This window comes from Uloborus diversus, chromosome 1 (genome assembly GCF_026930045.1).
Source record: "Uloborus diversus isolate 005 chromosome 1, Udiv.v.3.1, whole genome shotgun sequence".
NCBI classification, from domain to species: Eukaryota; Metazoa; Arthropoda; class Arachnida; order Araneae; family Uloboridae; genus Uloborus; species Uloborus diversus.
In genome coordinates, this window is record NC_072731.1 from 167038728 (window position 1) to 167052649 (window position 13922).

Below are 13922 nucleotides of genomic sequence, written 5' to 3' on the forward strand. Positions count from 1 at the left end.
AAAAAAATTCCCCGTTGTCTGCGCAATAGCGTGGGGAATTTTATATCAGTTGTCTTCAATTTCTTCCATTTGTTGTTCTAGCAAAAATGGAAATCGACAGCACCCCACGGTTCTTTTAAAGTTAATTGTTTGGTCAATTATTTCATCATACTTAACAATTAGACTATTTTTTACTTTTTAGTTCATATTGCTACAAAATCGTAATATTTTAGTTTTTTAAATTATTTTTTGTCGTGCTTTATTCAGTGGAAATAAAATAACAAGATAGTACAATAAATCTTTAAAATAGATGACAAAATGCGAAAAAAAAGGGGGTAAGGGGCGAGAATGGAAAATTTACTCTTTTACCTTCCACGGCAGTACAGCTCAATTCCATTTAGCTGGAGAATAATTCAAATCGAAAATCGGTGAACCCTCCTCAGCTTTGTTAGTTGCATATTAAGTCTCTTTCCTTCGTTACTGCTTGCTGTCGCAAAACTGTCTTCTTTCATTTGTCAAGATATATTGCTTGAAATTGATGTATAAAGCAGTGATAAGCTAAGGAATGTGAGTACCAAATTAAAACTTTGGAGATAACCAGGACAAATGGTCAGTGAACCTCTCCTCTGTCTTGAGGCAAGAGATAGTACTAAACTACAGGGTGGCGCTCGGGAACTTCCTTTTTTCAATTTGGCGTTTAAAAAGTGTGGAGCATCACAGAGCGGTGGGGAGAGGCTGAACGGAAAGATCTGAGTGTAGAAAGGTTTGTTACATCATGCTTTCAGTTGCCATCATGCTTTGATCGAGACAGCATCGCGCTTTTACTGTAAGGCGTATGTATCTAACAGTCACTCGTTCCGTAGGGGGACTTACACTGGCCTGCACGCACGCCTGATTTAGCCCCCCGTGACTATCTCTTGTGGGTTTATTTGAAGTTGCGGGTTTAAAACGATCGTCCACAAACCCTGGAGGATCTGAAGAACCGCATCCGAGCCGAAACTGCCAATATACCGGTCGACATGCTCCAAAGAGTTGACCAAAACTTCCGACTGCCGTACAGCGTGATTTGAAAACCTTTTCAATGAAAGCTTACCTAAGACCGCAACTGTAAACGCGTTTTACTCAAAACTTGGAAATGTCCACTTAGGGTGCATTCGAAAACAAGGATCGGTCGCCTCGGTGCCACCACAAGCGTTCGGAAACGCTTGCGGTTGAACCGATGACATCACCTAACCGCGTTCGGAAACGCTACGGTCGCTTTCTGGCGTTCGACTTGGTAGCAACCTGTCGCACCGCTGTCTGGACGCGGTTAAGGCCCCTATAGTGGAGGAGCCGACGCATCCGCCATTTTGGAGCAAACTTGATCCAATGTTTCGTAGCGGTAGCATTGCTGCTTATGTTTACATTTCTTTAGCATGTGTTAAATTGAGTCAAATAGGTGGTTGTTCGACTGTTAATCATGCAAAAAACTCCTATAGATGCGGTTAGCGAGATCATAAACGTCACAAAGTCTGTATTGGCCAATCCGGTCGTGTTTCATGCTTTGATCGTAACGCACGTGACTTTCCCATCACGAAAATTAAGCTTTGATTGGAACGTCGTTTGCTGCTGAACTAGAACTACCGCGGTGGAACCACGAACGTTCGGAAACATAGCTGTTCTACCAGGCACCCTTGCGAAATTCCAGATACGTCATAACCACACCGGACTAACCACGTGGTATAACCGGTGGATTATTTCTGAACGCAGCCATACATCCCTTTGCTTCTCTCTACCTCACATGTATTTGGAAAAAAGGAGAGAAATAATTTGTTACTCTTATTATTATAGCGTTGCTACTGCTGTATCTGCCGGTGGCAGTAATGGGCTACGCTGTGTTTGGTGATAATCTCAAGTCTGATGTTATCATGTCGCTTCCCAACTCTTCGATCAAGTCTGCGATTGAGGTCCTATTGGCTTTACACTTGTTCTTTGCCTTTCTTCTCGTTATCAATGCTCCTGCTCAAGAGTTCGAGGAATTTTTTAAAGTGCCAAACAGTAAGTTGCATATGCATTTTTCTGTAAATACATCGGTTATTCATTTGAATGTAATTTGACTTAAATCATTTTGTATTCCTCTAGAAGACTCAGGAGATTTTCTTTAAAGTCCAAGCAAAATTGGACTTTCACTACTTTACTTTGTGACTTACACTACTTTACACTCGCCGTCAAAAACACCTTTTGGGGGGAAATATAGCAGTGAACAAAGGTTTAATATTATGCGTGTGCATAGAGTGGTTTTTCAAATAAATAGAGGTTTTGTAGTGTGTTTTTGCGCATCAGGGCATAACATTTGCATTTATTTTTGAATAGCAATAAAAAATGTTTATAATTTTTTTTTAACTTTGACAACCTGTCATTCTTTTGATAGGGCGATTAGTTCAATTCTCATCCTCTATACCGTCCCTTAAAACTTTAAACTCGAACATCTCCGTGAGCTGTGGTTGCACAAATTTCAAATTTTTTGTGTTAGTAATATCTTTGAATGGAGAATATTTACCTAAATATAAGTTAGGGGACCTAGGGCCGGAAAAAAAGTTAAATTTTGTATTTTTTGACTCATTTTTATTTTTGCTTCAAATTTTCAATTTCTTAACTCTGTATCTAGTTTTGAACATTTTTGCAATTGGAAGTATGAATCTAGGACTAACGGTTGTGAAAATAAAGGTCTTGCAGGTTAAAACGGAACACTCTGTAGACAAATGATGCTACTCCAATACGAAAATGATACATTCTCAATTTCATTACATAGTTCTATGTTTTTTTAAATTTTCTTTCAAAAGAAATATGCTACCGGATAATTCAAAGAGCACACACACACACAAAAAAGAGGGGGGGGGGGAGGCCCCTACTTTTGAAGGCATAGGGACTTCAGAAAAGTAAGCGCTTTGGGTATTACCCAATCAAATTACCCAATGGGTAATTTGATTTTGTCGGTTTTGGTTATGAAGGGTTGCAAACTGTTTTCAAAACTCATATAGTCAATTTCTTTCGTCAGTGATGATGCTTCAAAGTCACAGTTGAAAAATTTCGTTGAACACTAACATGGAGTAGCTTGAAAAACATCCAAACATTTCTCTCAGACGATTGACTCGAATTGAGCAATGGTGATCCCGTAGGGGACAAAGAACTGAACTAGTTAAGACATTTACCGATAGTATGCGCCACGCAATAAGCAAATAAAAGCCGGGGGTCTTACCCTTTACTGGGGATTCGACATTAGTGAACTTCCTCTATATGTATATACTTGTGGTACCCGCACAGCTTTGTCCGTAGTAGAAAATTAAAAGGTCGTTTGGTTGCGTGTATTTACAAATAGTGTATGGTGAATTTCTCGCCAATTGGCTTCCCCATGTTACGGTTCCACGTTATGGTAACTTAGTAATTTACTCGTCCATCTTCAGATAATTTTGCTCGGAAAATGTTCTTAAAATTAGAATGGAAAAAGAAAAAAATCGAATTTTCGAAAAATCGCTTCGAGGTGCACGCACACCCCCATGCTACAAACTAGCTTTGTGCCGAATTTCATGAAAATCGGTCGAACGGTCTAGGCACTATGCGCGTCACAGAGATACAGACATCCAGACAGACTGACAGCTTTTTTATTAGTGAAGATTATTTTCGTTACAGAATTTGGATGGCAACGTGTTTTACTGAGGACGGGCATGATGGTCCTCGTAGTTTTCATAGCCCAATCAATCCCCCGATTTGGAAAAGTATTGAATTTGGTTGGAGGATCAACAACTACTCTAACAACAGCCATTTTTCCATGCTTATTTTATCTGAAGCTTTGCTCTCAACAAAATCCTGAATGGCCTGAAAGGTGAGTTTTTTATTTCGATAAAGAACCCCTAACAGTACATTTTTTTACCAATGGTGATGAGTATTTTAAAATTTATAGGCTGAAGTTTTGGCCAATTACATGCAAAATGATCCATGCTTCCGCTCAATTGACATATATTTTAAAATTCATTCATTGCTTGAAATAACTTTCAAGCAATGAAATTTAAAAAGTAGTTTTTTTTTTCACCCGTAAAATATAAGTAATACTGTGCATGCTTTTAACATTTAATACTATATAGTTTGTCCATTCTTAGATTAAACTAAGTGAACAGAATTTTACGAGTACTAAGCACTGACAAGAGTTGCTTCACTCAATTTCCCGAAAACGAATTTCTTAGAACCTTTTTTTATTCGAAAAAAATCCTTTCTAATCTAATATTTAACTCCTAAAAGTATAAATTTTTGAAAGATTTGATAGTTCGTATGATTCACTCCACGCGTTTAAAATGGTGTCCGCAACTGTTTAATTCCGAAAAAGAAACATCAGAGGAGCATTTAACTATATTTCTAAAACAATACATTTTTTCCTTAAGGAACTTTTGAGAATGCAGTCAATGCTTGATTCATTGCTGTTATATTCGAGAACCTATTTTTATTTACTTACAAATTTATCTTGTTTCGGGATGTTATTATAAATTTCATTAGTAAACAAAAATTGGTTGGGGGGGGGGGGGGGGAATGAGGACGCTGTTACTTCACTGAGATTTTCTGCAAAGTTAACTAAAATGACACAAAAAGTCTGTCACAACCATTTCAGCAGTTACATAAAACGGATTACGCTGATCAAAAAGTATTTGAAAATGTGGTAATCAAAGTCTGTTACTGTTGTTGCTAGGGAAATCCTCATGTAAATAATAGCCGATGATCGAGTAACCAGCGTGTATCAACAATGAAACTCGCACCACGGTATGATAATTTGATAATATGTTTTGGTAATGTTTAACCAAGGCTTCACTCGATGCGCGTCTTATCGGGCTTAGTCATTTCAATAAAAGTTGTAGTATGAAATCAATTAATCAAACAAAAAATCCGGTCAGATTCCAGCGACATCTGTTAGATTTTGTGGCAACTTTTAACGATATAAACATTAGATAAGTTTATTTTAAAGTGAATAGGTAGTTAAAATTGAGTTCAAAAGTATTGGAGTTAATTTAAAAGCGAATTTTTTCTTCCTGAGGAAAAGTGTTTGAAAAGATATTTTAGGTAAAAAGTGAAAAAATATGACTTTAATTTTCTTAACTTTTCTTAACTTTAATTTTCAAGAAAAATTAAGTTTTGAAACAAAATCACATGAATGTAAGCTGAGGAAGATGTTTTTCTAGTTGAATCAATGTAAATTCCGTGTATGAAAAAACTTTTGTGATAAATTATTATTTTAACTTTTCGCAATGAAGCAGTTTCAGAATTATTTGAGTAATGTAATTGCAAACCTTCAGTAAATATAAATAGGAGTTAGCATTTATTGCAATTTATACATTAAATAACAATTTCGAATGAGCTTAAAAAGAAGTTTTCTGTTTGAAAACGTATGTGAATACAATGTCTTGGAAATATTGTTTTTTTTTTCTTTTTTTTTTTTTGGGGGGGGGGGGGGGTGATAATTTCTGCTGCCAATTAACAAGAGACAAATATTGGGAATTTGGTTCTGAATGAAATTATGCGTAATATTATAAAATTAAACATTGCATCTTATGGAGGAAACCATACTGTCTATTAAACATATGAACTATGCCCAATAATTTGTATCAAGAAAAAATATTTTTTTATGTTTTATTATGCAAAAAATAATTACATATGCTTCATCAAGCACAATTGATAAATATATAGTTATTAGTTAAAACAGAAAACAAATGAAAGAAGCGATTGTTTCTCATAATTATTACTGACCCAGGCAGCGCCGGATATTTTTGCAAGTTGATAAATATATTTATGGAAATATTCAAAAAGATTTTAGTATTTTCTTTTCCTACTTTAAAGTTTAATTCAAAATTAGTTATTTTTTATGGCATATACTGAAAATTGTGAATAGCTCAATTTGATATCTTTATTTTTTTTTCACAATAAGAACTAATAAAATGTACAAATGATGCATGGAGATACAATTATTTTAAAGAAAATTATGTAGAAAACGTATCAAATAAATTTTTTGCTAACACTGATCATTAGTATCGATCATCATTCAATTTATATCATTGAGGAGTATGTCGTATGTTAAAGAACAAGAAATTTAAATCATTTATAAAAGTGCATTGAAACAATAATGAATTCACCAGGAAAAACATGCCAATAAAAATTTTAAAAAAGGAAAAGATAGCAACTTTTCATTTGAAGATTTTTATAAACCTATATTCCAGTATTAAAAAAATAATAATTCCTTCTAATGTTTTTAGAACAAAACTTTTGCTTGTTGAAAAAATAAATAAAGAAAAATAGAAAAATAATAATAACAATTAAAAAAATAAAAACAAACCTGTTAAGAAGTTAAACGGTATTCAAATGCTAACACATTGTGAGGAAATTTAAAGGGGAGAATTTCGCCACATAAATAAATTGTGCTATAAAAAAACACGAAAAATTCCACAAACATTTAAATTATTTGCTAAAGATCAAATTAAAACAAAAGGGTATAAAAAGCACAAAAAGTGACACTAAAATGAAAATAATTAATTTGAACTTTGATATCTTGAATTCAAATCATGTTTTTCGCAATCACGAGTGTGTGTGTATGTAGACGTGCGTGTTTGTGTGTGTGTGGGGAATATGTTTATGTGTGGGTAGTTGTGTGTTTGTGTGGGGGTATGTTTATGTGTGGGTAGTTGTGTGTATGTTTAGGTGTGTGTGTATGTGTTTGTTAGTGGGCGTGAATGTGTGTGTGTGAGGAACAGCATCGTGAGGCGACCGACCGCAGATGGAGGCGGGGGGAAAATAAAATCATAGGAATTCAAAACTGTCAAGTGAGAACAATAAGCAATCGTGATTGCTCAAAAAATAATTTATCGGAAAATTAAATTAAACTATTTAGTAATCCACCAAATCAAAACTAAAAAGTGTTAGGAAGCAACCACGTTACTGTAATCCAGCCAAAGAACAATTAAAGTGTAAAATAATTCGCCACATAAATATATCAATTACTTCAAAAGCATAAAAGTTCCATCAAAGTATCAGAAGAACAACATTGTCGGCAGCAATTTTAGCAATAGAAAATGTTTTCGCCAATTTCAAATGTTCTGCAAGGAGGTAATTTCACCGCGATTGTAATGTAAATATTAAATGGCAGGAAACATAATGTTGTCAAATTTTGTGACGCCAAAGGATTACATATACTGTCCAACCACGGATTGCATGGAATTTTCAAATGTCCAGATAAGACCAATCTATTTGAATAAGGGGGAAAAGTAAAAATGTAATGCGCGTATTCCGCTCATTTGAATGAGACTCTGTTTCTGCAAAAGCTGACACGGGTAAAAAATAATAGCTTCGTCCATTTCCGAATGTAAAACGGATGTTTTGTTTTTCCATACAATCCGTGGTCAGACAGTATGTGCGTCACGATGCATTTCAAATCTTGGCGATTATTCTTCATTTTATTTGTTGTCCCCCGTATTTGGTTTTTTGTTTTATTAAAATGAAGCTTTTATTGTTCTCAAATATAGTTTGTTTAGGGAATTTTTTTACATTTTACTGAAACTTTGAATGTCGTCTCGTGGGTGGTTTCATTTACTGGGAGGATTATTGAAACTTATAATAAATATATAGGTAATAAAGCTATATGTAATAAAACTTTAATTGCTTTCGATCTTCTAATTTATTTATTTGTCGAAACAGTATGTTATTATGTCGTTTTCGTGGATTTTTAATCAAAACAAAGTAAAATAATTTGCCAAATAAAACACGAGCTATTAAAATATGAGGAATCTCGTTAAAATATTTCGCTAAACCAATTTCAATTCTCCATTATTATGTGACATAATCAGCTGAATAAATTAACCGAGTCATAAATAAAAATTGAAAGTCTGTAAAATTTGTAAAATTAGAAAAAGAAGCAAACATACGACGATGTAAGCTTTATTTTTCAATTTTCGCCGACGATGATGTAAGTGCAATTTTTTCGTTTTCGTCAAGGTAAAGAGAAAACTTACCAAGCCAAGCGACGTACCTACAACGAAATAATATCAAAAGAGAAAATATATATTGCAGTCTTACCGATATTGTGAGAATAAAACGATTATTGTCGAAATCTTGACGATTGCGCCATTAAATACCTCCTTTAATGTGCAGTAAAATTTATATGCAGTGGCTCCCAAAAGTGTCCGTACACTTTGAATTTTTTTAGTAAAACCAAAATAACACGAAACTGAATTCAAATATGAAGTCCAATATTTTTTCACATCATTCCTATGTTGTTCTAAATAAAACCCTGCAGATTTTTCAAAACATTGAAGGATTTTCTTTTTGAAATGGGTCAAAAAACGAAGAGACATAGAAATAATGCGCCACGAAAGTTATCCACTTTCCAACACATCCACAGTAACCAACACTATAAAAGGATTTAGGAACGTTTCTGGGAAATAATGGGCAACTGATGTGCCCAATTTCTGCCAACAAGATATCTTGCAAAAACCAGGAACGTTTTTCCTTCCTGACATTAAACTGAAAGCCTCCTGAGAAATTCAGAAATATTCCCTTTAAAAGCCAGTCGTGTCTCTGGAAAATTCGAGAAAGCATAGGAAGGCATAATACAATAGCTCGGCATCTTCCTGATTAATCAAGGAAGCTCCAAAAGCATTACTGCAAACATGCTAAAGCTAAGCCAAAACTGCTGGTAAGTAACGAGAATTTTACTCGCCTGCAATTCTTGAAAAGCAACGTAGTCCATACTTATTCGCTCCCTTTGAGAGCTTAATTAGCATGAACGGGCCGTAATTGAACTCAAGCCGATTCACTTTATAAGCACGCTCAGTTAATATTTAAAGTGGGAGCTAAAAATATTTTTCACAACAGTGAAAAGTCTGCAATCGTTTGACTTGTAGCAATTCAGGAAACTTTTTGACAATGATACTTGATTTTCCAGGAAGTGGGTAAAAAAGCATCAAAATCCCGAAACGTAGCACGGAAATACCCAGTAACGTATCGGAATTTTTTTTACAGTGAAGAACCCACAATAATTGAAATTTGCCAAAATAACTGAAGAAAGTATAAGGGGATTACGGGAGGCTACAATTTTTTTAACAGTTCGGATTTCAATAGAAGTACAGAGAAGGTAAGACTCCATTGTAAAAAAAAAAGTATTAACTTATAAATCTTTTAATTAAGTGCAGTTTAATTTCATATTTCGGAAATTCTTCAAATTTGTATATGCTTAAATGTCGTGCTTTCGTTTCTGAATAATACTATTTTGCTCTTTATACTTATTGCTATTTTAGTTTTATGAGTAATTAAGAAGCTCGATTTTTATCAAATCAAAAAGGTGTGTTTTGAATTCTTTCAGTTAAAACAGAAAAAAAGTGCAAGCAACGATTGTTTCTCATAGTTATTACTGACCCAGGCAACGCCGGGTATTTTTGCAAGTACTATATAATTAATAAACAGCAAGGTTTCCTTCTTTGACATTTTTTTAATTTAGAAGAAGAGTAATGTTTGAACCCTTCTCGATATCAACTCACATTAAATGTCTCAAAAAAGTTATACGTAATCTCTAGGCCCGACTTACTAAAAGTGAGGTTCAAGGCCCACAATGTTTTAGAGTCCCCTGTGCTTCAGGGATGCATTTTACCAGAAGTGAACGCCAATGAGAAATAGTTGAATCCTGAGTTGGGACCAACTTTACCTGAAAAGGGTATTTGTGCTCCCTGAAAAACAGACCTGGTACGGCGTTCCGGCATCAATTCACCCTGTACTACACATCGGTTAACTATATCAATGACATTTTACGTTAAAGTTTGAAAAAGCATCACTTTTTACAGCAGAAATAATGCGTTAACTAATATAAACAAATGATTTTCCCCGGTTATACTACAGCGCTCTCTTAGGGGCAAGTCGGCGCTTTTGATCTTTTGAGTAATGACTAAGCCTGATAAGACGCGTATCAAGTGAAGCCTTAGTTTAACATGCAGGAAAGTCTTTATTGTGACAAGGCTGAAGTCGATCCCGTAACTTAACTGTTTTTCTGGTAAGACTGTGTCATTTCAGGGGAATGAAGAAACGAAAAAACGGTCAACAATGAACGCTAACAACTGGTGTTCGGGTTAAAATGTCAAATATCAAAATATCACCAAACAGGCAATTGCTTCGTTCAAATGTAGAAGAGTAGAAGCAATTTTCACCCGTCATACCTTGACGGGCGACGTTCTAGTACAGAAATAACATTGAAGGTTGCGTATAGACTATAGCAGTTATCACGAACCTTGATCTAAAGTACTTTATTAATTAAAAATTACACCGACAATAAATTTTTAACCCCTGACGCAAAAGAAAGGGGGTTATGGGTTTGACTTGCTTGTGTATCTGTGTATCTGTCTGTGGGGCATCGTAGCTCCTAAACAGATGAATCAATTTTGAAGCTTTTTTTTTTTGCTCGAAAGTTGACTTGATCGAGTGTTCTTATCAAACTTTCAGATATTGGTCTATGAAAATTAGCATTATTTCGCAATTTGGCTTTGAAGACTTGCTCGGAAATTTGAAATATTAGTGCCAATCTAAAGTACGATGAATCGATTATTTCAGAAAGGGCGTAAGTCCAATGGATTCCCGTAAGACTTTTGCCCCTTTCTGAAACAATCAATTCAATTGGTACTAATGTTTTAACTTCTTTTCCTGCGTATGATAGAATTTGTTGGGAACTTCCAAGTGTTACTGAAGTGAAATTATAACTTTTTAGTAGATTTTTAAATACAATTCCAAGGCTTGATTCACACGATTTGTCATAATTTTTGGTAGACTGGATTTCATTGTTGTTAGACAAGTCGAGAAATCTGAATGGTTTCTAAATTTTATAAGTTGAGTTGCCATTTGATATTTGTTAACCAATAAACGACTTATTTTTTGCATGCAAAGCTTTTAAAATGATTTTCAATATTTCCTCTTAATTTTCCATTGCGATTGGCAATGCTAAGTAGAGCTATGATTATCTTTCCTTTTCCGTGTTTTCCCATGTTATCTAAAAAATGTAATATGTTTAATGTATAAGTTTTTATATATGTTCTGATACACGAAGTTCTTATGCTAGGTCGACCCTCAGGATCTGTTTTTTTTTTTTTTTAAACATTTAATTTCATGTTAATTCCTGTAAGTAGCAAAATGCATGAAATTTTGTTCTTTTGCTAATATCAATCTAAAATAAATATATCGTAAATGCATGACTAATTTATTTATTGGAATTTTTTGTTTTCAACCCCAAAACAAAAGGTTTTAATCTAAAATTATATTACTATTTCAGGCGCATACCGACTTATGAAAAAGTGTATCTGTGGGTAATTATGGTGGTTGGAGTTGTAGGAGGCGGCATAGCTACTTATTCTGCGATAGTAGACATTGCAAAACCAGAGTCATTTAACCCACCATGTTACGTAAATATCACAGCAGCAGGAATGGACTGAACTGGTTCCTACAATACAAAGTTACTTCAGAAGAAGACGAACATTTGTTTCTACATCGTGTAAATGGCATGTCTTAGTAAACTTTTGGTTGTAAAAGGTTTTGCTACGTTCTTCCAAGCGTTGAATTAAGTATTTTCGCACGCCAAGCTTGAGGAAGAGGCAGTCCCAGTGCTCTGCGCCATGTTTCTACAACACTTTGTACTTTCGTTTATGAAGATTTTGTTCAATGCCCTAATTTTTCATAAATTTGGTGTATTTCTGGTACTATTTAGTGAATTTTACTTCAATACATCATAATTTTAAAATTGTTAATTGTATATAAGTTGATGTCGATATCATACCTCAATTTTTCCTTCTTCAAACATTTACATTTGCGGAAAAGGATATTTCTCGTTTGCTAACAAGGTACAAACAAATTGCGTTACTCAAAAACCATCTCTACCAAAAGTTTCCCATGCCTTTCATGTAGGTATTCTTCGAAACTAACAAGTTGTTTTGTTTTAGTTGCTGGCAACTTTTACTCAATTTTGAGTGAATTACTGTATACACAGTGAATTATTTATAGTGATTTACACACTTACTGTTAAGAAGACGAAATAAATTTCTTTTTTACTCATTTTGTTTCAATACCTATTCCTATTCCTATTCAGAGTCACAACTGACTTCAACTGTATTTATATCGAGGACTGCATACTAAGTGCCTTGCCTCCATTATTTATATACCGATAGATGGCAGCACCATCACCGGATCGAACAGTAAATGAGAATTTAGAACTAGTCCAGGAGCTAATAGCTACCTGGTGCTAGCACCCCCAGTGGTATCGTTTCACTTGGAGGACATTGAGACCACGAGCATATTCAACGTCGCCCAGTCCCCTTTAATGACGACGGTGGGTCTTCGACCATCGAGGTTCGAACTCAGGACCCTCCGGCCCCGAATCCGACACTCTACCGATCGGGCTACCACGGCCCGATTTTGTTTCAATAATGATTACTTATTGAATGTGTCCTGAATAAGGTGTGAATTTTCAAATAAAAAAGAAGCCATGGTCTTTTACCTTTAAAAATCAATATTATTTCTACCTATGTGAGCAGAATATTTGTGTATGAACTTAAAGTAGAGAGAGCGTACAAATAAGAACTATGCTCAGGATTAACTATTAGTTGTCACACTATCGATGTAGTTTTCAGTTACTTTTATATCAATAGTGCAGACTTTTACTCTAAAGTAGATTTTTTCTACGAAGCAACATTAAAAACATATTTTATTATGCTATTGGGATAACTTGCAAATAAAACTATTAATACTAAAATATATTTTTTAACATTCTATAAAGATTTGCTGCTGATAAATACTGCATACTTATGTATAAACAACTACTGGTACTAATATAAAAACCACTACTGCTACTTATATATAAACCATTTTTACAGAATATTTGCTAAATGTGTGTTGGAATGGTAAAAGAATGTAGGTATAAGAGGCAGTGTACTTTTTTGCCAACGGATATGCATTTCAGTGGGAAGAAGGCTATTTTATATTAATGGCAAACGGGTAAGCATCTTTCCCTAGTGAAGGGTATTTTCTGTTATATTGGGCAACACTATGCATCGCAATAAGAAATTGAAATTTTCAGACATCCACTTAATGTACGGACCTGCACAAGAAAATGATAAAATGCACATTTCAAACTGGGTTTCATAACAAATGATCCTTAACCAAACTGATGCCGAAGGAGTGAACGTTCGAACTTGTTCATCGGCCACCGCAAAAATAATAGTATTGCTACCAGTGCTAGATGGCACAGTGAGTGAAACCTTTCCTGAACTCTTTTATTGTGAGGCTCTGAGAAGTTGAGCTCCGTCTCTGACAATGTTTACCTCGGTTTCGGTAAATAGGAAGCGTTAATTGGCACTAAGTTGAGTTGAGAAACTTTCTTAGTAGTTTTTTAAAAATATACCTACTAAAATCCGAGCCAATAACGCGTCTATTTTTCACTAAACTCCCCTAAAACAGGTAAACATAGTCAAGGTCACAGCTCAAGTAACCAGAGCTGCACAGTAGTGAGTGAGCTGTTACCTGCATTTAAACTAAATCTCTAACTCAAGCTCTTTCACTACAGCAGACCCTCGCTTTCTATTCTATTCTAGAGTCACAACGGACTTCAACTGTATTTATGTCGAGGACTGCATACTAAGTGCCTTGCCTCCATTATTTTATATACCGATAGATGGCAGCACCATCACCGGAAGACCCTCGCTTTACGCGGGTTTATTTTACGCGGTTTCCATTATACGCGGTTTAAGATTTGACACCTTTATTTTACTTTACGCGGATGAGTTTCGGTTTTACGCGGATGAGGCAATGCAAATATAAAGTTTTCCCCTCTTTCAAAATCCAAACACCTGAGATTGCAGATTAAGCGTAATCAACTGCATTTTGGCGTGCTAATAATCGAGCTTGGG

General features: G+C 34.9%; 1 protein-coding gene across 1 annotated transcript in view; it reads left to right on the top strand.

Annotated features, from left to right (window-relative positions):
- LOC129222860 (uncharacterized) overlaps positions 1–12072 on the top strand; it is a 36949-nt gene extending 24877 nt beyond the window's left edge. The window contains exons 6-8 of the mRNA XM_054857421.1: positions 1810–2016; positions 3649–3841; positions 11297–12072. Of these exons, the coding sequence (XP_054713396.1) occupies positions 1810–2016; positions 3649–3841; positions 11297–11456 (560 nt within the window). The 3' untranslated portion in view covers positions 11457–12072. The remainder of the gene's footprint in view (positions 1–1809; positions 2017–3648; positions 3842–11296) is intronic.
- Positions 12073–13922: the final 1850 nt, after the last annotated feature.